General features: G+C 37.4%; 2 protein-coding genes and 1 pseudogene across 2 annotated transcripts; 2 read left to right on the forward strand and 1 right to left on the reverse strand.

The window, feature by feature from the left end:
* LOC140861923 (uncharacterized) overlaps positions 1-12,463 on the forward strand; it is a 28,139-nt pseudogene extending 15,676 nt beyond the window's left edge.
* Positions 12,464-14,765: 2,302 nt separating this feature from the next.
* On the forward strand, positions 14,766-16,529 carry LOC140864409 (allene oxide synthase 2, chloroplastic-like). Its single transcript, XM_073268581.1, has one exon. It carries the CDS (start codon positions 14,798-14,800, stop codon positions 16,391-16,393), a length of 1,596 nt encoding a protein of 531 aa, XP_073124682.1. The 5' UTR covers positions 14,766-14,797; the 3' UTR covers positions 16,394-16,529.
* A 1,435-nt stretch (positions 16,530-17,964) lies between these two features.
* LOC140863721 (wall-associated receptor kinase-like 14) lies at positions 17,965-21,420 on the reverse strand. The gene is made up of 3 exons (XM_073267340.1): positions 20,377-21,420; positions 19,468-19,545; positions 17,965-19,331 (listed from the first exon to the last, which is right to left on the reverse strand). The coding sequence occupies exons 1-3, from the start codon at positions 21,098-21,100 to the stop codon at positions 18,097-18,099; spliced, it is 2,037 nt and encodes a 678-aa protein (XP_073123441.1). The 5' UTR covers positions 21,101-21,420; the 3' UTR covers positions 17,965-18,096.
* Between the last annotated feature and the right edge of the window lie 4,084 nt (positions 21,421-25,504).

Genomic DNA, 25,504 nt, shown 5'->3' on the forward strand with positions numbered 1-25,504 from the left:
ATAGGAAGAGTTTCCATATGTCTGTGCACTGTGGAATGTCCCAGTCGAGCATATTGTTGGGAGCTTGCCTTAGTCTTGATGAGCGTACAGTGATTGCGAGTATGTATAACTATCAGGAGGATGTCCAACGATTGGGATTCATGGATGAATAACCTATGGGTGAGGTGATGTAGATCATCAGAGGTGTAATAACTTCTATTGCAATGTATGCGTGACTTTGCAGGCCAATGGCTAGGAGATGACGTAGCGTCATGAATTGCAAGTGATGATAATTATCATCAGGGCACAGTGTTGAGGTTATACTAAGAAACGTGGACAGCAGAATGTACTAGACATGATGGTTTAAGTTCCCAATATTCCTTGGGAAGCCGGTTGTGCTTCAGGGAGAGTGGGGAGGGTAACCAGTCTAGGGAACATTGTGAGCAGTTACGTTGAAGTATAGACTTGAGTCAACTGGATTATCCTAAAGCGAGATTCATGTTAGAATGTGTCAGCACAATGTTGGGGATTAGTGTTTTCCTAACTAGAGGTGTTGAGCACCGGGAACTTTTGGAACCATTAGATGGTTAGTTTTGATTAGTGATTCGACGATTGTCATAAACCAGTCAGGTTATTACTTGGTCTTCGTCAGTATAATATTTCCTTTGAGATGATGATCTTGATCAAATGGGTGTTTGCATCCTTCGTGGTCAGGAAGATCGTGGTCCGAGTGAAAGATGTATCAGTGCTGCGATACATTAGTGTCAAGGAATATTGGTTGTCATCAAGTAACGTAGTGGTTTTCAGCTAGGAAAATGTTAATGCGGTTCAGCATTAATGAAACTTGCAGAGAATTCGACGGGAGTCTGAGTGTGTCGGAGGATATTTCGACCAGACACTCGAGCAAGGGTTTCTTGTACGTTCTCGAGGTTTTACCCTAGATTTCGAGGATGAAATCTTCTAAGGGGGGGAGAATGTAGTGACCCGTATCCAGAATTAGCGATTAATGAGTATATTAATCGTGTAATCATGTTTATATTAAGTAAAAAATGATTAAGGAAATTCCTAATAGGTTAACGGAGTCCAGAAATGGATTCAGGACACTCGAAAATGGTCGGGAAGGTTCCGAGGGTTCGGATGGTTCGGAGGCTCCGAACTGGGTTAGGAGGCTCCGAACTGGATCGGAGGATCCGAACCAAAGATCGGAGGATCCGAACGGGTTCGAAGGATCCGAACTCGGATCGGAGGCTCCGAAGATAATGCGTCATGGGTGACATCATTGATGGGACTTCGGAGGATCCGAAGTCAGGATCGGAGGCTCCGAACAGGAACGAAGGCTCCGAAGTCAGGAACGGGGGATCCGAACCAGTTCGGAGGATCCGAAGTCGAGTTCGGACGGTCCGAACTTCTCCTATAAATAGAGGTCCGAAATTTCATTTTCAACTCGCACCTCTCCTTTTTCCTCTCTCAATTCCTAGGCCTTCTAACTCAGATCTAGGGAGTTCTAGGCATCCTATTGGGAATCCGGAAGTGGCATAGCAATCCCGATGTTGAGGCGAAGATGTGCCTGAGTTTTGAGGCAATTGTCATCAGCGGGCTGACGACGGACGCAGGTATAGTCATGGTCTCCTTAAATTATTTAGGAGTATGCAATAGCTTAGTTAAGGCTTTTAGAGCTTAATTATTGATGCATGGGTATTTGCATTGTAGAGCTGATATAGGCTGGGAACCTAGAGTGGGACTGCTAGGAACTGCCTGTAGTAAGGTACGTAAGTACAGACTGAGATAACCAGCGGGTTTTGCATTCTTATATGTTGCATTTGTGTGTCATATTATTATGCAGCATGTGCATATCATATTGTGCCTGTCCATCTTATGATATGAGCCATGTAGGATCGCTCAGCCTTGTCTGGACGGGTGATGTCTAGTGCCCAGTGACTGACGGGTCATGGGTAGTTAGCATCTGGGGACACAGTCCACGTCCTGTAGGAATGAGCAGTGTACGCAGGGTTTGCTCCCCGGGTTGTACCACTCATGTCCTAGGTGCCATTACTGAGCAGTTGTATACAGTTATCCCAGATATGGATACCTTATCATTTGCATGCATCATATTTGTATGTTTTACCCAGCTCTTTCGTATTGAGCTTAGAGCTCACGTCCAGTCTTTTCTGTGTATTTGGACACCCCATTCGATGGGGCAGATATAGGTACAGGATTGAGCACCCGGAGCTTGGAGTAACCAGTGACCAGTGAAGACAGCAGGATTAGCTGTAGGTTATACCTTTAGGTTATTTATTCGATTTGGTTGTATAAATCGAATTGGTTTAACCGGTTGTATTCTGCCAGTCTATTTTTATTTAAGTCTTCCGCAGCGATTTATTTAATGCATGTTTAATTATGCTCTTAACTCTGATTAGCTAGCGGATCCGGGTAGGGTTGCTACACTTGTTGCACAAGGTTTTTTTCAAAGGCCTGTAATTGATTATGAAGAAACGTATTCTCCTGTTATGGATGCAATTACGTTTCGATATTTGATTAGTTTGGCCGTGTCTGAAAATTTGAAAATGTGTCTTATGGATGTTGTTATAGCTTACTTATACGGATCACTTGATAGTGATATATACATGAAAATCCCTGAAGGATTTAAGATGTCTGAAACAAAAAGTTCAAAACCCAGAGAATTTTATTCTGTAAAATTGCAAAGATCATTATATGGGTTGAAGCAATCCGGTCGAATGTGGTATAATCGGCTAAGTGAGCACTTGATGAAAAAGGGATATGTAAATGATCCAATATGCCCTTATGTTTTCATCAAGAAAACAACATTCGGATGTGTAATTATTGTTGTATATGTTGATGATTTAAATATCATTGGAACAAATAAAGAAATTCAAGAAGTTATGATGTACTTGAAAGAAGAATTCGAAATGAAGGATCTTGGAAAAACCAAGTATTGCTTAGGTTTGCAAATTGAACAAAAAAAATGTGGAATTTTTTTTCACCGGGCAAATTATACAGAAAAGATCCTTAAACGTTTTAATATGGATAAATCAAATCCATTAAGTACTCCAATGGTTGTAAGATCATTAAACATAGAAAATGATCCATTCCGTCCATGTGAAGATGATGAAATTATTCTTGGTCCAGAAGTACCATATCTAAGTGTCATTGGTGCCCTTATGTATCTGGAAAATTGCACTAGACCTGATATATCTTTTGCTGTAAATTTATTAGCAAGATTCAGTTCATATCCAACAAAGAGGCACTGGAATGGAACTAAACATATATTCCGTTATCTACGAGAAACGACAGATTTGGGACTTTTGTACTCAAAAGACATCAATCAAAGTATCATTGGTTATGCTGATGCTGGATATTTATCTGATTCACATAAGGCACGTTCCCAAATCGGATATGTATTTACTCGTGGAGGCACAACAATTTCTTGGCGTTCACAGAAACAAACACTAGTAACAACTTCATCAAATCACGCCGAGATTATTGCGCTACATAAAGCAAGTCGTGAATGTGTTTGGCTAAAATCAATGACACAACATATCCAAAATTCTTGTGGATTATCAGTAAACAAGAATCATGTGACGTTGTATGAAGATAATGCTGCATGTATTGCTCAAATGAAAGAAGGATACATCAAAAGTGACAGAACCAAACATATCCCTCCAAAGTTCTTTGCCTACACTCAAGAGCTTGAGAAGAATAAAGATATTGATATCTGTTACATTCAATCAAGTGAGAACTCATCAGATCTCTTCACAAAGACGCTTTCTACGGCAATATTCAGAAAGCATATATATAATATTGGAATGAGAAATCTACAGCGTATGTGAAGAATCGATCGTATTAACATGAGGGGGAGTTTACGTGGCTGCACTCTTTTTTTTTTGCTATGATTTTTATTCCACTGGATTTTTCCTAGTAAGGTTTTTAACGAGGCAGTATACAAACACGTAATATCACGATCATCATCACAAGGGGGAGTATTGGAAATTATATATTAAAATTAGATTGAAAATTATTGTGATGGTGATGTGATGATATTTTAATTTTTGATTATGTAATTGATGACATATTTATTTTTGGACATTTCTCAATTGAGGATCTATACATAGACCTCAACATTTGTGAAGAAATAACATAAGTTTAGAGAGAAGATTTTATAAATGTTTGGTTTCATATATATTTTGAGTTTTAGAGTTTTTAGTTTTTACCATAAATTTTTACTTTTCACAACATTTTTAAAATTATTCTTAATATAGAATTTTTGTTTTGTAATTTTCCTTCACTTTAGTCTGTGTTGTGCAATATTAAAATATTGCATAATTTAATCTACTATTTTGTACTTGTATATGCTAAAATACCGGGACTTAAATTAAGAATCGCGGGTACCGGGAAATTGGCATTATGATTTTATTTTAGAAATAATAATATATATATATATATTTTTTCGAACAAAATAATATATAAATATTTTAAAATCTTAAAATATTAAAGAAGCACGTGGGCCTGTCCTTCCTCCGCCGCCAGTCATTTTCCACGCCAACAAATTGGAATATCTATAAAAAGGAAATATCCGTATTATCTTTTGGGGGATATTTCCATGAAAAAAATGGTTTCCTTCCAAAATCGAGTTTTGGTTTATTCAGAAAGAATAAATGGATTGGTGACTACCAGAAATGGTTTATATATTTAAATTTTAATAGTAATTAATATTTAATTTACGAAATATGTATATAAATTATTGAACTAATACCACCAATTCCTTGGTGAGTTCCTATATATATATATATATATATATATATATATATATATATATATATATTCAGACTCATGAAAATGGTACATCGATATATCTTTTTATATATATATATATAGAGGGGGATACGATATAACAATTTTGAAAAGCAAAACTATAAATTTTGAAAAATATTGAGTTGTTTGCTTATAGAATAGATATGTATCGAGTTGCCATTTTCTGCATGGAACATTTCATTTAACTAAATTATTCACGTTTTTTAAGAAGTTCACTTTTTAAACTTAGATGGTCGGTTTTAAATCCTACCATATATTGCAACACGTTACTCATGAAAATAACGATATTATTAAAATAATTGGGTTGCATCCGAAATCAAAGTAGGAGGAGGATAAACTCATCCTACGAGAAACAGTGGCCTTAACTTAAAAACATGAGTCTTAAACCAAATTTATTTTGATAGTGTTTTCAGCCGATTTTAATGTAGATTATTTAAATTTTACAATCATGAAAAATATAAGGAGAACTAGTGAGAAAATTAAATTAATTATTTCAATTATATTACTGTAAGGACCCGATATTATATATTAATTAATTTGTGTGTTAAAAATATGTATTTATAAATATCGGTTTATAGACGATATTAAATGAATATGTTATTTATAGAGCACACAGGAGTTGAAATAACTCGAACCGGGTCCAGTTTGAACCCCGAATGAATAAAATAAGACACACATTAAACTAATACATATCTATATATACATATATAATATGGCAAACACTTGTATGCAACCGTTGCACGGGTCATATTCGTGTGACGGGTCTCTTATATGGGTTATCCATTAAAAAGTATTACATTTTATGTCAAAAGTATTACTTATTATTATAAATATGGATAGGGTTGACCCGTCTCACGAATGAGACCGTTGCACAGGAGTGTTACTCATATAATATATATATCATAATATCTCTCTCTCCACCGTCTCTCTCTTCCTCGTTTCTTCTGTTTCTTCTGTTTCTTTGTTTTTCAATTTCTTCATTTCTTCAATTGTCCGTATCTCCTTCGTTTTTGGCTGGATTTCAAAAGTAAATATATTTCCGAAAACCCGTCGCACCAGCCGCCGCCATTCGCCGCCGTTCGCCGCCGCCGATCGTCGCCGGAGTTTAGGGGTAGGTGGTGGTAGTCGTTTAACCCTTTAATTCCAAGCTTTGAGGTATAATTTTGAATTTAGGGTTTCGAATTTTGGGTATTTCGATTCAATTGACATCCGATAATTGATATTTGATTTATTATTGGTTGTAGGTATTATATCGAAGTCGATTGAAGGTATTCGATATTTTTCAGAATTTATTTGGGATTTATTTCGAATTTCCAGATTTATTTATATTGGGAATTTTCGAATTTAAGTGTTGATTATTCATTAATTGAGTGTTTAGATGCTCTAGAAAATATAAATGCGAATTTTCGAAATTTGTAGGAATTTTCGGAAAATTCAGATTGTTCTACTTGGGGTATTTTGACTTTTAGAGTCGTATATTCGATATTTGGTCATTGATAGGATGTTTTAATATTAAATATGAATTTTAGGATTTATGAGCAATTTTTCTGGAATTACAGATTCTGAAAATTTGGGATTGGAATATCCGAGAAACTGTGGTAATTAAGTGTCGATTGAGGTACGTATGAGCTGTTTATATTACGACACCTATAATGGCATGTAATGATATTAAGTATATTGTAATGAGTGATAATGTGTTTTATGTGCTTACGTGGATTATATGATTTACTTCACTCATTTACAAGTTTACATAGCACGTTGAGCCTTGACTCCTTTGATTGCTATTGATATTGATCTCTTGAGATGTATTGAGTCATCATGGAGCGAGTGACATTGTTTTAGTGCACTCCTGAGATAGCATGAGGCACGGACAGGTAGCTTCTGTTGCCCTCCGATGCTACGTACGACACTCCTGATGACAGCATGAGGCTGGACGGGTCGCTCCTGTCACCCTCCGATGCTACGTGTATGGATTAGCAGTGATGATTCGAGGTCTGCTGCGTTCCTGGCACGGGTGGCCACTGAGTTTATTGTGATACGATTATTTGGACTCCTTTTGGTATCCCTTATTTCATTGATACCTGTCACGCATTACATTGCATTTCATTGCATTGTACTTGATTTTATTCATGTCAGTTATATTTGTCGTAATTTTTATAGTTCGTCGTACTGGGGTCCGATCCCTGTTTCTTTTTATGCTGTGGTTGTTTGTGATTCCATAGCAGGTTATCCAGGGGGATTTGATGCATCTGGTGGAGCGTCATCTAGTGGTACCCAGTGAGGCGAGCGTAGAGTCGAGTTCCCAGATATATGTATATATATCAGTTTAGCGAGTTTTATATTTGCCGGGGTGATGCCCTGTGTATCTGTATAAATAGTTTTGGACCTTGTTTTGAATTGTTATTTGTGTGATCGAGCCTTGCCGGCTCTGCATGTGTTTAGTCCTGGCCAGTGCGGCTATAGGTTTGTTAATTGGAGTTGTGACTCTATTTTCGAATATATATTGCTGGTTGTGTTGTACAGGTTTTTGGGATGTCCTATTTACGAATAGGTCATGCCGAAATTTCTGTAGGCCCAAACGTAAATTTTTAACTCGTTTTCGCTGTTTACATTAATTAATCCTGGTTGTTTGATTATTAAATATTAAATCAGGACACGGGCCCTTTCATTTGGTATCAGAGCGTATACTGGGATATGCTCGAACTAGAGTCTAGGACACTCGAGTTTAGACACTAACAAATTGGTTGCGTATGTGTGTGACTACTTGTTCTTACGTGACTTACTTGTGGTGTTTATTTTTGAACGTATTTGTTAGAACCAGTAGTTCTTGGCTTTAGAATTAGTTTATGAATTCTATTAGAACTATCCTTGTGTCTTGTAGAATGGCACCAGGAGGAAGAGGTAGAAAAGGGAAGGAAGTTGTAGAAGAGTCTGCAGCGGAAAATGTTAGAAATCTTGATGATATTGTCAGGGGAAGACGTGGTCGACCAGCTGTTCAGCCTCCGAAAGATGTGGAATTAGAGATGGAACAACAACCACGGGTGAATCCTGACAAAGGAAAAGCGATTCAGGCTGAGTCTGATCCAGTAGCCCAATTGACAGAGAAAATGGGAGGAATTCGATTAATAATTTCTCAATTTCAGGAGTTGCGTCCGCAAAAGTTCTTTGGCAATGAAGGAAGTGAGAAAGCTGCTAGTTGGTTGAAAAGTCTCAACAATATGTTTAATGGACTAGAATATCCTGATGACATTCGACTGAAGTTAGTTCCTTTTCAGCTGAAAGACCGAGCGCAACTGTGGTGGGAAACGACAGCAGAAACACTTTCTGATTCTGGTGAAAAGATCACATGGGAAGTATTTTGTAAGCAGTTTGCACAAGAATATGCACCACCATCTTATTATTCTGCTAAAGAAGATGAATTTAATCTGTTGGTGCAAGGCAATAAATCTGTTGCTGAATATGCTTCTCAATTTTCTGCTCTTTTGCCTTATGTCCCACATGTTGCAAAGAATGATCGATCAAAGCTTTCACATTTTCTGAAGGGGCTTACACGAACGATCCATACGTTGGTAACTACTGGAACTCCATCTACTTATATGAAAGCAGTAGAAAAGGCCAAGAAAATTGAAGCAAGTCTACTCAGGGGTGAACCACAATCAATCCCAGCATCTGTTCCTCAAGGAGCTGGAAGCAGTTCACAGACACCAATGGGTTTACCTTCATATCAGCCTATTCAATCTTCTCAGCAAGCGAAAAGGCCTTGGTTTAAAGCTAAGGGGAAACCATTTAAAAAGAAACCACAGTCTAGTTCCTCCAGTTCCAGTGGTAGTCGTGGTGGAAGTTCAGTTGGATCGTCTGGTAGGGTATACTGTGACAGATGTGGTGGTAAGCATTTGAGTGCACATTGTACAGGATTTCCAGGAACTTGTTATACTTGTGGGCAGGCTGGACATTCGTCTCGAGTATGTCCAAATGCTGGAAGACAGCAATTTCAGCCACAACAGTTTGGCCAGTTTCCTGGACGACCATCATTCAGACCATATGCTCCTGTACCACAGTTTGCTCCTACACAGCCTTATATTCCAGGACAGTCCACTCAGCAGCCTAGGTATCCATCTCCTCAGAGTCAGCAGCGTTTTCCAGGTCCACAGCAGGCTCAAGTCCATGCTATGACTCAGGATCAGGCACAAGATGCACCTGGGGGAGTTATTGCAGGTATTTGTTATATTTTTGAGTATCCTGCACGTATCTTGATAGACACAGGAGCATCTCATTCATTTTTATCTGTTACATTTGCTGATGAGCATGAGATTGCTTTTACTCCGTTATTGGATACTGTGTCTGTTGCTACTCCTGCTGGTGTTTTCTTGATGTCTAATGAGATAGTTTTGAATTGTGTGATTAGATTTGAGGATAAGATCATGATAACCAATCTAATCAAACTAGCTATGTCTGATTTTGACTGTATCTTGGGTATGGATACACTGATGAATTATAGAGCTACTGTTGATTGTTTCCATGGCATTGTGAGATTTAGACCGTATTATGGCAATAAGTGGAATTTTTATGGTAGTGATTCACAATCTCGCATTCCATTAGTATCGGCAATGGAAATGTTTAGATTATTGTCGATAGGAAATGAAGGATTTATGATTTATGCTCTAGATGCGACGAAGGAAGAGAAATTGAAAGTTTCAGATATTCCTGTCGTTAAGGATTTTACTGATGTATTTCCTGATGAGATTCCGGGTTTTCCGCCTCAAAGGGAAATAGATCTTAGCATTGAATTAATGCCAGGGACAAGTCCTATTTTTCGAGCTCCATATCGATTAGCTCCAGCAGAATTGAAAGAACTCAAGACGCAATTGCAAGATTTGCTGGAAAAAGGTTATATTAGACCAAGTGTATCACCTTGGGGTGCTCCAGTCTTGTTTGTGAAGAAGAAAGACGGAACGATGAGAATGTGCATCGATTATCGGCAATTGAACCAGGCTACTGTGAAGAATAAGTATCCTTTGCCACGAATTGATGATTTGTTTGATCAGTTGCAGGGTACATCTGTATATTCTAAAATTGATCTTCGTTCCGGATATCATCAACTTCGAGTTCGAGAGGAAGATGTTTCCAAGACAGCATTTCGAACGCGTTACGGACATTATGAATTCTTAGTTGTGCCTTTCGGGTTGACTAATGCTCCAGCGGTTTTTATGGATTTAATGAATCGTGTGTTTCGGGAGTTTATAGATCGATTTGTTATCGTTTTCATTGATGACATTTTGATTTATTCTAAGTCAAGGAAGGAGCATAAAGAACATTTAACATTAGTTCTTCAGACACTCAGAACATCACAATTATATGCTAAGTTTTCGAAGTGTGAATTTTGGCTGGACAGAGTATTATTTCTAGGACATGTGATATCAGCACAAGGGGTATCTGTCGATCCTAGTAAAATTGAAGCTGTTCTTAATTGGTCTCGACCAACCAATGTCTCTGAGATTCGTAGCTTTTTGGGTTTGGCTGGATATTACAGGCGTTTCATCAAGGGATTTTCTGAAATAGCTAGGCCTATGACTATATTGACGCAAAAAGATCGACGTTTTGTGTGGACTGAGGAATGTGAAGCTAGTTTTCAGACTTTGAAAGAGAAATTGACTACGGCTCCAGTACTAGCATTACCTTCAGGCTCAGGTGGATTTGTTGTCTGTACAGATGCTTCTTTGAATGGACTGGGTTGTGTTTTGATGCAAAATGGACGCGTGATTGCGTATGCATCTCGTCAATTGAAACCACATGAGACTCGTTATCCAGTTCATGATTTAGAATTGGCTGCCATTGTGCATGCATTGAAAATATGGCGTCATTATCTGTACGGTGAGCAGTTTGTGATTTATTCCGATCATAAGAGTCTGAAATATTTATTCACACAGTCTGATTTGAATATGAGACAACGTCGATGGCTGGAACTGCTTAAGGATTTTGACTGTGATATTCAATACCAGCCAGGAAACGTGAATCAAGTTGCAGATGCTTTGAGCAGAAAAGTTCATACTAAGATGTTGGCATCTTTAACTATTTCTAAAGTTCATGAGCATTTGGGAACTTCAGGATGGACTTATCGAGCTAAAGGTAATCATTTCATAGTTTCATCTATACAAGTTGAACCACGAATAATTTCGAAAATCAAAGCAGCACAAAAGATTGATCCATATATTCATCATTTGAAAGAATTAACTCCAGCTGGTCAGTCAGGGAAATTTCTTGTTGCTTCTGATGGATGTTTGCGTTATAATGGTAGACTTGTGGTTCCGAATTTGATAGATTTGAAAGACGATATACTACGAGAAGCTCATTGTAGTCGACATAGTGTACATCCTGGAATTAGAAAGATGTATCATATCTTGAAAGCCCATTACTGGTGGGAAGGTATGAAGAATGATATTTCTGATTTTGTGGCTAAGTGTTTGACGTGTCAACAAGTTAAGGCTGAAAGAATGAGACCAGGTGGTATGTTACTTAGTCTTGAAGTACCACAGTGGAATTGGGAACACATTACTATGGATTTCGTGACACACCTACCTCGATCTAATCGTGGTTGTGATGCCATTTGGGTTATTGTGGATAGATTGTCTAAATCTGCCCATTTTATTCCATATGATCGTACTTGGACATATACGAAAATGGCGAAAATGTATATTGATCAGATAGTGCGATTGCATGGTGTGCCAGTTACTATAGTATCAGACCGTGATACCAGATTTACTTCTAAGTTTTGGTCTAGTTTGCAATCAGCTTTAGGTTCTAAATTGGCCATGAGTACTGCCTATCATCCACAGACAGATGGTCAATCTGAAAGGACTATTCAGACACTTGAAGATTTATTACGAGCTGTTGTGATGGATTTTAGTGGAGGTTGGCAAGAATCTTTAGCTCTGGTGGAATTCTCTTACAATAACAGTTACCACGTATCTATCGGGATGGCACCATTTGAAGCCTTGTATGGCAGAAAATGTAGATCTCCGATATGTTGGGAAGAAGTAGGAGAACGACAATTGTCAGGACCAGAGTTTATTCAAGAGATGAAAGAAAAAGTTGACCTGATCAGGAAAAGAATGAAAGCAGCCCAGGATCGTCAAGCCAGCTATGCTAATAATAGACGTAGACCTTTAAAATTTCAGGTTGGCGATTTTGTTTTCTTGAAAGTATCACCATTTCGTGGTACTATGAGATTTGGGCGTAAAGGGAAATTAGCTCCTCGTTATATCGGTCCATACGAGATTGTTGAGAAGATTGGTATTTTAGCGTATCGTTTGAACTTGCCGCAGAGTTTGTCTGTGATACATGATGTATTTCACGTATCTATGCTGCGGAAGTATGAACCAGATCCTTCTCATATCTTGAGGGCTGATGATGTGGAGTTGGATAGTTCCCTTAGCTATGTTGAGTATCCAGTGCAGATTCTTGATCGTAAAGAAAAGCAACTGAGGAACAAGACGATTCCTTTGGTTATGGTGGAATGGAGTAGACATGGGAGAGAAGAAGCTACATGGGAATTGGAGTCTCGAATGCGTCAAGAATGGCCTCATTTGTTTGACAATGTCATGAATTATTCCATGTACTCTGATTTTCCTATGTACTATCAGTGGTAGATGCTTGACCACTATGTATATAAGTTTGATGTGTGTTTGATTTCGAGGACGAAATCTTCTTTTTAGAGGGGGAGAAATGTAAGGACCCGATATTATATATTAATTAATTTGTGTGTTAAAAATATGTATTTATAAATATCGGTTTATAGACGATATTAAATGAATATGTTATTTATAGAGCACACAGGAGTTGAAATAACTCGAACCGGGTCCAGTTTGAACCCCGAATGAATAAAATAAGACACACATTAAACTAATACATATCTATATATACATATATAATATATATATCATAATATCTCTCTCTCCACCGTCTCTCTCTTCCTCGTTTCTTCTGTTTCTTCTGTTTCTTTGTTTTTCAATTTCTTCATTTCTTCAATTGTCCGTATCTCCTTCGTTTTTGGCTGGATTTCAAAAGTAAATATATTTCCGAAAACCCGTCGCACCAGCCGCCGCCATTCGCCGCCGTTCGCCGCCGCCGATCGTCGCCGGAGTTTAGGGGTAGGTGGTGGTAGTCGTTTAACCCTTTAATTCCAAGCTTTGAGGTATAATTTTGAATTTAGGGTTTCGAATTTTGGGTATTTCGATTCAATTGACATCCGATAATTGATATTTGATTTATTATTGGTTGTAGGTATTATATCGAAGTCGATTGAAGGTATTCGATATTTTTCAGAATTTATTTGGGATTTATTTCGAATTTCCAGATTTATTTATATTGGGGATTTTCGAATTTAAGTGTTGATTATTCATTAATTGAGTGTTTAGATGCTCTAGAAAATATAAATGCGAATTTTCGAAATTTGTAGGAATTTTCGGAAAATTCAGATTGTTCTACTTGGGGTATTTTGACTTTTAGAGTCGTATATTCGATATTTGGTCATTGATAGGATGTTTTAATATTAAATATGAATTTTAGGATTTATGAGCAATTTTTCTGGAATTACAGATTCTGAAAATTTGGGATTGGAATATCCGAGAAATACTTGAGATATTTCTGTGGTAATTAAGTGTCGATTGAGGTACGTATGAGCTGTTTATATTACGACACCTATAATGGCATGTAATGATATTAAGTATATTGTAATGAGTGATAATGTGTTTTATGTGCTTACGTGGATTATATGATTTACTTCACTCATTTACAAGTTTACATAGCACGTTGAGCCTTGACTCCTTTGATTGCTATTGATATTGATCTCTTGAGATGTATTGAGTCATCATGGAGCGAGTGACATTGTTTTAGTGCACTCCTGAGATAGCATGAGGCACGGACAGGTAGCTCCTGTTGCCCTCCGATGCTACGTACGACACTCCTGATGACAGCATGAGGCTGGACGGGTCGCTCCTGTCACCCTCCGATGCTACGTGTATGGATTAGCAGTGATGATTCGTGGTCTGCTGCGTTCCTGGCACGGGTGGCCACTGAGTTATTGTGATACGATTATTTGGACTCCTTTTGGTATCCCTTATTTCATTGATACCTGTCACGCATTACATTGCATTTCATTGCATTGTACTTGATTTTATTCATGTCAGTTATATTTGTCGTAATTTTTATAGTTCGTCGTACTGGGGTCCGACCCCTGTTTTCTTTTTATGCTGTGGTTGTTTGTGATTCCATAGCAGGTTATCCAGGGGGATTTGACGCCTCTGGTGGAGCGTCATCTAGTGGTACCCAGTGAGGCGAGCGTAGAGTCGAGTTCCCAGATATATGTATATATATCAGTTTAGCGAGTTTTATATTTGACGGGGTGATGCCCTGTGTATCTGTATAAATAGTTTTGGACCTTGTTTTGAATTGTTATTTGTGTGATCGAGCCTTGCCGGCTCTGCATGTGTTTAGTCCTGGCCAGTGCGGCTATAGGTTTGTTAATTGGAGTTGTGACTCTATTTTCGAATATATATTGCTGGTTGTGTTGTACAGGTTTTTGGGATGTCCTATTTACGAATAGGTCATGCCGAAATTTTTGTAGGCCCAAACGTAAATTTTTAACTCGTTTTCGCTGTTTACATTAATTAATCCTGATTGTTTGATTATTAAATATTAAATCAGGACACGGGCCCTTTCAATTACAAATTGAATATTATCAATATTTAAATACTACACAGTTTGATTTCTTATTTTAGGAGGCAGAAAAATATAACAATAATTAATAACTGTTGTTTTTTGGGTTGAACTTGAAATGATGCATTTGGCCACGTTCCAACTCAAATATTTAGTACGTCAAAAATAAAAATAATAAAAAAACTCAAATTTTTAGTATAAAATAATGCTTTTTCCACAGTGGCATCGTCAGCTTCACAATAATTGACAGTCAAAAACCTCACATTAATTGGCCATGGCTTCCTCTTCTATAGCATCTTTCTCTTCTTCCTACATCCAATTTCCAGTTCAAAATCTCTCACCAAAACTTCCTGCAGCTCCTAATAAGATTTCGAAACGGCGTACATTCTCCGCGCAGCCGTTCATCGCCGCCGCCGCCTTGTCGGAACTAGACACTGTTGCAGGTGATCCATCGACGCCCACCAAGCTTCCTATCAAAGAAATCCCCGGAGACTATGGGCTTCCATTTGTTGGTCCCTGGAAAGACAGGCAAGATTATTTCTATAATCAAGGCAGGGAAGAATTCTTCAAGTCGAGAGTGGAGAAATATCAGTCAACCGTCTTCAGAAGTAACATGCCGCCGGGGCCCTTCATTTCATCAGCCTCAAACGTCATCATCTTGCTCGACGGCAGGAGTTTTCCGATCCTTTTCGACACCAGTGTAGTCGAAAAGAAGGATCTTTTCACGGGCACGTACATGCCCTCCACCGAGCTCACCGGCGGCTACAGAATCCTTTCCTATCTCGACCCTTCCGAACCCAACCACACAAAGCTCAAGAACCTGTTGTTTTTCTTGCTCACTTATCGTCGGGAAGCAATCATCCCGGAATTCAGCAAAGCCTACACAGAGTTGTTCGAGGGCTTGGAGAAGGATTTGGCGAAAAACGGAAAAGCAAGCTTCGGCGACGCCAATGATCAGACGGCGTTCAATTTCTTGGCCAGAGCATTTTACGGCGTGGACCCAAAAGACACCAAGCTCGGAACCGACGCGCCAGGGATCATCGTCAAATGGGTGCTATTCAACTTACACCCAATACTAACTCTTGGTTTGCCCAAAGTTTTAGACGACCTCCTTCTCCACACATTTAGCTTGCCACCATCTTTAATCAAGAGTGATTACCAGAGGCTGTACGATTTCTTCTACCAATACTCCGGCCCAATCCTCGACCAAGCAGAAAAGGACGGCCTTTCTCGGGAGGAGGCTTGCCACAATCTCTTGTTCGCCACGTGCTTCAATTCCTACGGTGGATTCAAAATCTTGTTCCCAAGCATTGTGAGCCTGGTTGGCCAAGCTGGAGCCAAGCTGCAAGCGGAACTAGCCCAAGAAATCCGATCAGCCATCAAATCCAGCGGCGGAAAACTCACCATGGCGGCCATGGAAAGTATGCCGTTGATGAAATCCGTGGTGTACGAAGTGCTGCGCATCCAGCCTCCCGTTCCCCTGCAGTACGCCAAGGCCAAGCGTGACTTGGTGATCGAGTCACACGAGGCGTCCTTTCAGGTGAAAGCGGGTGAGATGATGTTCGGGTACCAGCCGTTTGCTACCAAGGACCCCAAGATATTCGATCGGCCGGAGGAGTTCGTACCGGACCGGTTCGTGGGTGAAGAAGGGGAGAAACTTTTGAAGCACGTGCTGTGGTCCAATGGACCGGAAACAGAGTCGCCCACGATCGGGAACAAGCAATGTGCGGGGAAGAACTTCGTGGTGATGGGGGCGAGGTTGCTGGTGGTGGAGCTGTTTCGTCGTTACGATTCCTTCGACGTTCAGGTCGGTACGTCGACGCTCGGCTCCTCCGTAGACATCACGTCGTTCCAGCCAGCAAGTTCCTAGACCGGGCCGAGTTTTCGGTTTTCTCCTAATGTTCCGGTCTTAATTGTATGCTTTTGTTCGGTTGGAGGTCCTCTCCAAAGATAATTATTGTCTATAATTTTGCTCTTTCGTAATTATAATCGGACCACATTAAATACACGAATGAAAATTGTAGCGCTGCATGCCACATGCATGTTAAATTTTCATTCATAGGATCATTAATGTTTGACTTGTTGGAGCTAATAGACTCTTTGAAATATCGGAAACTTCATATTGTTTTTAGGATAATATTCTTGAAGGACATCCGAAAATGAAATTTTTTCGATGATTTTTAATTCATCTTACATCAAATGCTCAAATTTTAAATGATTGAGTTTGATACCAATTATAAAATCCCCTCCAACATACTTAGTTGGGTTCGGGTTAGGTTAGTGGGTGAAAATATTTAATATCAATCCATAAAAATTATAACTCAAGTCATGAAAATAAATCTATAAAAATTATAACTCAAGAGAAATAAAGGAAATCGAAGTTATATTAGAACTTGATTCATGTTACCAATGCGATGAAATGACTTTTTTTTTTTTATAAGTCTAAAATTTTTGCTTATGAGTTTGAACAGGAAAAAAATACATTTATTTTAAAATTTTTCTTAGACAACTATGTAAAAAATAATAATAATAAAATATAGAGGATATTAATTCTTTTAGAAATATTTGGTGGATAATATAAATTAATCAGCATGCATGTATGGACTATGGTAGACACCAATTTATAGTAATATCTCTCTGAAAACTAAAACCTAGCACATTTATCAACACGTTTTTAAAGTGCAGTAATAGAATACAGTCTGCCCAATATAATTTCAATACTATTAATTAAATCAGATGGTGGCAAGAGTGATATATTTTTGCAAATAAATTATAACAAAAAAACAAGAATTATTGCCTTAATTTATTGTCGATTTATGTGCCAACTGCTAGCGTCTAGTGGGTGTACATGTGACATATTTGGCGCCTTCAAATGAACCAATTTGTGTTGCCCCTCAAGATGTTGAGGCGACACAATTTGGTCCATTTCTGTATCCAAAAGCATCTACAGTTCCAAGTATAGCAACAAATGTTGGCGCACTTTGATGAGATAAAACATATAGTGTCTTAAATGCCATTTGTGCCTACAAGACAAGAAGTATTCTATCAATGTGCACTATATTTTGAGGTCCCCGATCGGTTGAATAATTTTGTGGTTGATTAGATGGGTGATCGCAATTCAGGTTCATTATCACTTTGATCGCAGGATCCGTTCTTTAATCTCAAATTAATGGGTCAAATTAATGGATGAGACTATGCTGCACCTGAAATTCTTCTCCAGATGCAACATAGCCCTTGGATCAATAGGACTCACATGAAAATATGTGAGACCCACATGTAATCATGTGGGTCCTCCCTTGATCCAAGGGCTTAGCTCCACCAGGTGTAGCACACCTGGTGGAGCATAGTCTCATCCCTCACCCTGGGTACTCTTTCTTTTCTGTTTTTTAAAAAAAGTTTATGTATAATTATATAATAATATGTCCTCACTCCTCACCAGCATGAAATTGACATCTGACCAAAAAGTTTTATAATATCTATTCGAATTTATTTAAATGAACTCCCTTATAGTATATAGTACACGAGTTCATTCGAAATATGATCAACATTTAAGAAAATTAGACCCCCAAGTGTTCAGCTTTTGAAATGATTCAGCAAACTATTTGATGAAGGCGAGCTCTGATCACTTTGCCAAGAATCCTCTACTGAAAATGGAGAGAAATCTGCAACAGTATCCGACGAATTCGTGCCACTGAAAGGACCGCTGCAACTCAATACCTCCTTCAATACCATCTGTTTCAATGGTTTTTCGCTTAAATTCGAAGAAGAAGAACATGAAGACGTCTCATCTGAGTTTGACCATCTACTCAGCCTAATCTGTTCCAATTCAATGGCAACTTCCATCATTGAAGGCCTCATGTCCCTGTGAAACGCCAGGCATCTGAATGCCAATTCAGCCACTTTGTGCACCGATGAAACTGTCCACGGATCAAAGTTTAGTTCGAGGGACGGGTCGATTATCTCGCTTAGACAGCCTCTTCCAATCCTGTCCACAGCTAATGAAGCCAGATTTACTTCGTTCTGAGGGCGACTGAAATCCACGGCTCTCAGAGATGTTATGATCTCAATAAGAACGACTCCTAAACTATATACATCGCTCTTATCGGACAAATGAAAATCCTGATGATACTGAGGGTCGAGATACCCAGGGGTGCCCTGAGGGGCAGTTGAGATGTGGGACGACTCGATCATGCCTAATCTTGAAAGCCCAAAGTCAGCTACTTTGGACTTGTAGTTGTAGTCTAGTAGTATGTTGCTTGATTTTATATCCCTATGATAAATAGGTGGGTGCATTGCATTGTGGAGATAAGAAATAGCCTGAGCTGTTTCCGAGGCAATAGTTAAACGAACTGGCCATGGAAGCCCATTGCCTTTTTCTCTTTGGAGATGCTGGGATAAGGTTCCATTAGGCATGAACTCATAGACAAGAATCTGCTCTTCGTGTTCGATGGAGCAACCTAGGAGTCGAACTAGGTTCGGATGGCTTACTGAGGACAGGAGTTTGATCTCGTTTATGACTTGTTCGATGCCATCTGCATCTCTTTGCTTGATTCTCTTGATGGCGACCCATTCATCGTTCAGTTTTCCGGAGTAAACTGTTCCATAGGCCCCTGTCCCGAGCCTTCTTTTGTTAGAGAAGGAATCCGCGGCTTTCTCAATTTCTTTGTAGGGGTGAACAGGAATGGTAATACCGGCGCCTTTGCAAAGCCGGCGGCTTTTCCTGCTTCTGCTTCTCAGTTTGGATCTTTTCCGTATAAAACAGAAGATGAGGCCAAAGCCGGTCATTAGTGAAGCACCTGCAGCTACTCCTGGAAAGCAAAAGCCAGCATTAATGTTGAAAATGATTCTTTTTAACAACTTCTATATCCAAACACGATATAGCGGCCAACTGCTCATGTGATGGATTCGACACGGCCAGAAAGAAATGGAGTGATTCATCATTACCTCCTACTAGAACTCCAATTCTTGTTGTTCCGCCGCATCTGCCGTTCATGTACTTTGAGGGATTGCATCCTAATGATTCTGTTTGTGTACATAAGGTTAATATCCAAAAGTTTTGAAGTTCATTCTAACAATAGAGTTTTGACTAGTTCTGCAAATAGTTCTCACATCATACTGAATATATACATCGAAATGTAACAACTTTAAGATAAAAAATAATTTTTTTCACAACCTAAATTGGAGGAGTGATTAGTTTCATATTGTAACGTGAGAAAATCCGATAGAGGTTTTTAGGAATAATAGATAACAGATGAGTCCATTTCTACTATCTTGAGGATGTAACTGCCAAAGATTCGTGGGACTTGTTCATAGTATAATTTAAACCAAAATTTTATAAAAATATGATTGTTCCACAACGGAACACTGAAAGAAAAATTTGGCACATTAGGCTACATAGTGGGTCACTCTGACCGAATATGCAACCAAAATGATATTAGCCATAGAAAGCTGTCAAATTTAAAGAATATAACAAATTTTATAATGCCGACCATGATTATGTTTCTCTTTGCTCCACTTGAACCACTTTATTTTTTTCCCCAATAATTTTTGCAAGAAATGCCCATCAATTGTTTTAGTAACTATGATTGTTTACATATCTTACTATATTATATTTAAATAAATATTTTAAAAATATGAAAACCTCTTATATTATTTTCTAATTCTAAATATTAAATTTATTTACGATTCTAAATTCTTTGATTGATGTTTTAAGAATCGTGGTTGTCACACTTCATTTTTCTTTTAGTTTAACGAAAATTATGATCGAAAAAAAAAGAAAGAAGCAAGAATCTAACGAAAATAAAGTGAAAAAAAAGTAAAATGAAGAGACGAAAGGAGAAGCTGAGCTTTTACCTTTCCAGCAACCCAATCCGTCGATGAATCCATCTCCGGCGAATCCCTCCGCGCATTGGCACCTGTAACCCGGAGGATTCCCTTCGACCGGCGTCGACTCGACCCGAACACACCTCGCATTCTCAGCACACCGACATCCTCCCAGAATCCACCACTCCAGTCTCACGATCTGAACATCCAAAGACACGGAGGAGCTGTTCCCGAAAGACTCCATCGAGATGGCAGAGAACATAGACCTGCAACCGATCCCCCTCAACTTGTCGTAATTTATAAACGAGCTCCGATTTTCCTCCTCCGAGTAGCAGCTTATGGTGTCGTTCTTCGCATTGCAGTCGAGCAGCTCGAAGTGGGTCTGCACCATCGTCGTCGGGATGAAGCACGACGTACGCTGCCCGCTGCAGTTCTGCAGGAGTATCGCGTTATGTGAAGTTGGCGCGTAGTTCGGTGTAAACAGGCTGCGCACCGCCTCAACGGGTCGACCGCAAATCGCCGGAACTGTGAGCAAGATGGTGTCGGACGTGACGGACTGAACCGGGAAACCGCCGGCGAGGTGTACCGTTCCGTTTGAGCTGCAGCTTAGTTGGATTTTGCAGCCGGCTGAGAAGCCGAAGGGGAAGTGAAGTTTTTGGACGCCGCATGTTTGGTTGCACGAAGCTAGAATACATTGAACAATCGACAGAACAAATCCCAGCAACTGTACGAGGTTGATTAATCTTATTTTCATTTTCAAGAATCAGGAAAATGCATGGATTTATGAACTAGAGAGTGTCAATGCTTTTTAAAGGGATAAAAGTTCGATGTCATTTGGTTCCGAAAACGAAGGATCGAAGATGAGATTCAGCAAATTGGTTGAAGCTTGGGATCAAGATTTTGATGGTGATATGTGTAAAATGGAAACAGATCGAGTGAAGAAAGATCAAAACAAATGATTAATGATCGAGGAATATGTTTACTTGGAGATGTTTTTTCTTCCTTCTACACCTCCCTTTCATCTTTCTTTTCAAACTTTTATGTTGAAAGTGCTTGTGACACAATTTTGTTGTATCTAATTAACTTCATATATTATACTATTTAGCCAAGAAAATCGATCTATATACTCCAAAAAGATCCAAAGTCTTTTAACGTACATATATCTCCAATATTAAAATCAAAATTTATTTTGTATCTTTCTACGAAATTGCATTTTAAACCGCCTAATTATTGGATCAGATTAGGTTATGATTGATTAATTTGCAAATGTATCGAGTGGTTCATAATGGATCAAGTGAGTGGTGGTGAATGGCTCCAAAAGTCAAAGCACTTCACCGCTATTTTAGCTCAATTGTCAACTTGGTTGGCTTGAGGCAGCTCCTGAGCTGGTCCCATCAAATCGTCTAATGATATATTTATAAACTGTTTTGAGAAAGATTTTAGTTTTATGGCCATTTTTTAAACTACAAACTAGTTAAATTTCATTAAAAATGTGATAAATGGAAGTTTATTTATAGAAACATTTCATTTTCTTGGAATACTTTTTTAAATTGCTTAATTTAAAATATAAATAAAATTACATCAACGTAAAAATCGACGACATAATCAATGATTAATATCTTAGAGGAACCAGAGTTTTTAAACTACTAGGCTAAGATTATAAACTATAGAATCGTGTAACCTTTTTGAATCGAATCATCCGGACTACTATCAAATTGATTTAAAATTTTTCAAAATTAATATATATAAAATTTTAAAAAATATTCGGGTTACCCGCGCTAAAGCCCGGGTGCCACTATATGTAGATCCACCCTTGAATATCTATCAATTTTTATTAAATACATATTACGAGAAAAAAGTACTAAATTTTGTGTCCACATTAAGAATTTCGTCTGATGAAGAAGACTTCATCATGTTTTTTTTATTAAAAAAAAATCATTAAACTAAGTAATATTTTATGTTGCGATTGTTGATTATTATTCGCCTATGAGGAGGCATGTGGCCATACAGTGCAAAATCGTTCTTTTTGTCAAATCTGTTGCTTCACGGGATTAAACACCTCAGAAAATTCCGCGTATTAATCACTTAACTATTATTTAATTTCAAACTCGGTCAACATGCCAACATCAGAAATTTGAAAGTCGTTAAAATGTGGGATCCATTTCTTCATTATATATGTATTTCTAGTAGCCCCAACACGCTCACCAGTACCATTATCATGAGGCATTATATTAATTACGAACATATAACAAGAGCGGATTTAGGATTTCGGATTGAATTCGTTTACAAAAAATCGGATGTCGCACAAAGTTGGATAGGAGGGATTCAAACTTGGGTTTCACTCCAATCACTGAGATAACACATATTCTTTCCAACAATTATCTGGGAGTCATTTAATTATATATTTAGTTTTTCAGATATTAAAATATTGATAAAAAAATTTGGGGTGACCGTGGCAAAAATCCATGTATTGATTAAATAATCATTTAAATAAAAATCAATGTTTTCATGTATATATAACTGTATAAATTAATTAACTTGTGATCCCCGCCATCTGCTAAAAAATTAATGCCTAATTTATACATGCTCTAAACTCCCCACAAGGCCACAATGCCCTACTTTTGTAATTTTACAATTTTTTGTTAAAAAAAAAAAAACCAAAATATATACGAAGGGCTAAAATTTAAAATCCGATGTATGAACATGCAAGTCATTCGTTGTCGTAACCGATACATTCTCATTTGCATGTCCATGTTGCTGGCCAAATAATCGCACTACCCTGCACGGCATTCCATACTTTAATAATAATATTTGTTATAAAATAAGATGTATTTGTATAATATGAAAAATATGATGATTAAATTAGAGGTGAAATTTGAAAGTTTGAAACTATCATTAATGTAAATTATGCGTTGAACGCGCATTAGAATGTTCTCGTAGACTATGTTTGGGTGATGAAATTATTATTCCGTACGTAAATATAAAATTTTGGACACTTAATTCTTGGTTAGTTTAATCGCTTGTGAGCCCCGCACGTTCCAACTTTGTACAATAAGATTCTTTATTTTATTTTGTTGAGTTTGGTCTTAATTCCTCTTTTCGTCGTGGTATTTGTTTAATTTCCAACTTGACCCATGAGTTAAATTATAAATTTGATATACCTTATTATAAGAGGGGAGAAGATTATTCAAAATTTTACATATATATAGTTTAACAAAATTAATATTTTATTGTCACCTTCAGAAATTTCGAGGAACTACAAACAATTAAACTAATAAGACTTAATTTTGCTGGGATCGATATATATGATTGAAGGATTGGATTCGGGGGATCATGTTATCATTTGATTGGTCAATTGTCATTAATTTTTTATTGTTACACTTGTAGTGAGTATAATTTTTCCAACTCTTGGAGGATTTGGTTGAGGCTGATCGAAATAAAATGAGATGATGTGTTTTAAGAATAGTATCTCAATCGTATATCGAATGATATTCATTTATCTAAATACGTGATTAATATTAATGTTGATGGCGTTAATATTATAGCAAAACACGAGTCATTAAATAAATTATTAGAGTACAACCATAATTTGATCAATAACATGACTAGCTTGAACGGATCTAAAAGTTATATTAATGTTGATAAAGTTAATATTACAAAACACAAATTAGTAGATTAACCTTTAAAGTAGTTTGAATTCGACTCAAAATGTTAGATGTGGGCATATATAGTTTGTCTAGTGATGGAAGCAACTACCTTGTGTTCATGACGTAGAGATTTTCAAATTATCATTTTGAGTAAACTCACTCAAGCGTAGTTTGAGTGGACTCTTGGCCGTGGCGGCACATGTGCATTCCGCTTTAATTAATTTCCTTAATCAGGGCAAGACAAAGATAAATTTGAAACCCTTCAAATTGTCCACTTACCTCGTATTGCCAATTACTCAAACGTACACCAGTAGCTTACCATAATAACCACCAAAGAATTGTAGCCCATGTCTTAAAAATAAAATAATAAAAATTGGGGTGTATAGGGACAAAGTTTTGTCCTTTTATCTTTTAACTAAATGGATAATTTTTTAAATTGTTTTCGTGCAAGTATATATGTTAGAACGGCCATCAGATCTGCATGATTAATTCCTTCATGCTTTGAACCAAAAGCAAAATCATCTCTCCAAATCTAACTGAAGTATGCTTCATTATGTTGTATTATATTATGTTTTATACAAAATGTGTGGAATTTAACTACGGCCAAAAGTGTCGCTTGATGAATTTGAATTTTCTATTTATTATAACAAAAGAAAAACTTTGTGTGGAAAAATGGAAACTTTCTTTTGTGTTTGATACATCTTGTAACTAAAGACATCTTTGTCTCTCAATAAATTACAAGAAGTTGACCGTAAAAAAAAAAAAACCACAAGAAATGTGGCAGAATGAGTTTAAAATCTAATCACATCTATATTTACGCTCATCATATATAATGTAACATAGTCCATACAAATTTTTTTAAAATAAAATTTCAGAGCATTGAATATATTTATATACATGTGTGTGTATATCTGATAAAGGTATTAATTGATTTGATAATTACATCATAGGTGTAGGTTACTTACCGAGACACTAGGGAATATTGTTTGTGACGCTTGCTTGAGTTGAGATGCATTACTTAATCAAATATACACGTATATACACACGTAAAATGGAGCATCATATTGCCATCGTTCTAAAATAATTAAATCGATGATATATATCAATCGAGTTAGTGTACATCCGTTCTTATTTTTATTCATTATCTTGCTATATTCTATATATAGAAAATATTAGAATACATCACCTCTATGCTTTTTTTAGACAAAGTTTCAAACGTGTAACGTATATTTAAATTAGATGTGCGTGATATTATAGATATTTAAGAATTTAAAAGAAAAATATCTGGAGTACTTTAAAGAAGGTTCTCTAATCAATTGTCATTAGGACTAGTTTTCCCCAATTGATCAGTGGAGTTGGAAATTTAGATCTAATGTTTTTGGAACTCATGCATGCATAAACTCATGAATATTGCATTCGAGCTGATGCTACATATTCATTTGGTTGGTTTATAATCGATCCAATTCCAAAATCGAAATTTTAAAAGGTTTATAAATCGTATTTATGTTAGA

The sequence above is a fragment of the Henckelia pumila genome, chromosome 4, assembly GCF_033568475.1.
Source record: "Henckelia pumila isolate YLH828 chromosome 4, ASM3356847v2, whole genome shotgun sequence".
In the NCBI taxonomy this organism is placed as follows: Eukaryota; Viridiplantae; Streptophyta; class Magnoliopsida; order Lamiales; family Gesneriaceae; genus Henckelia; species Henckelia pumila.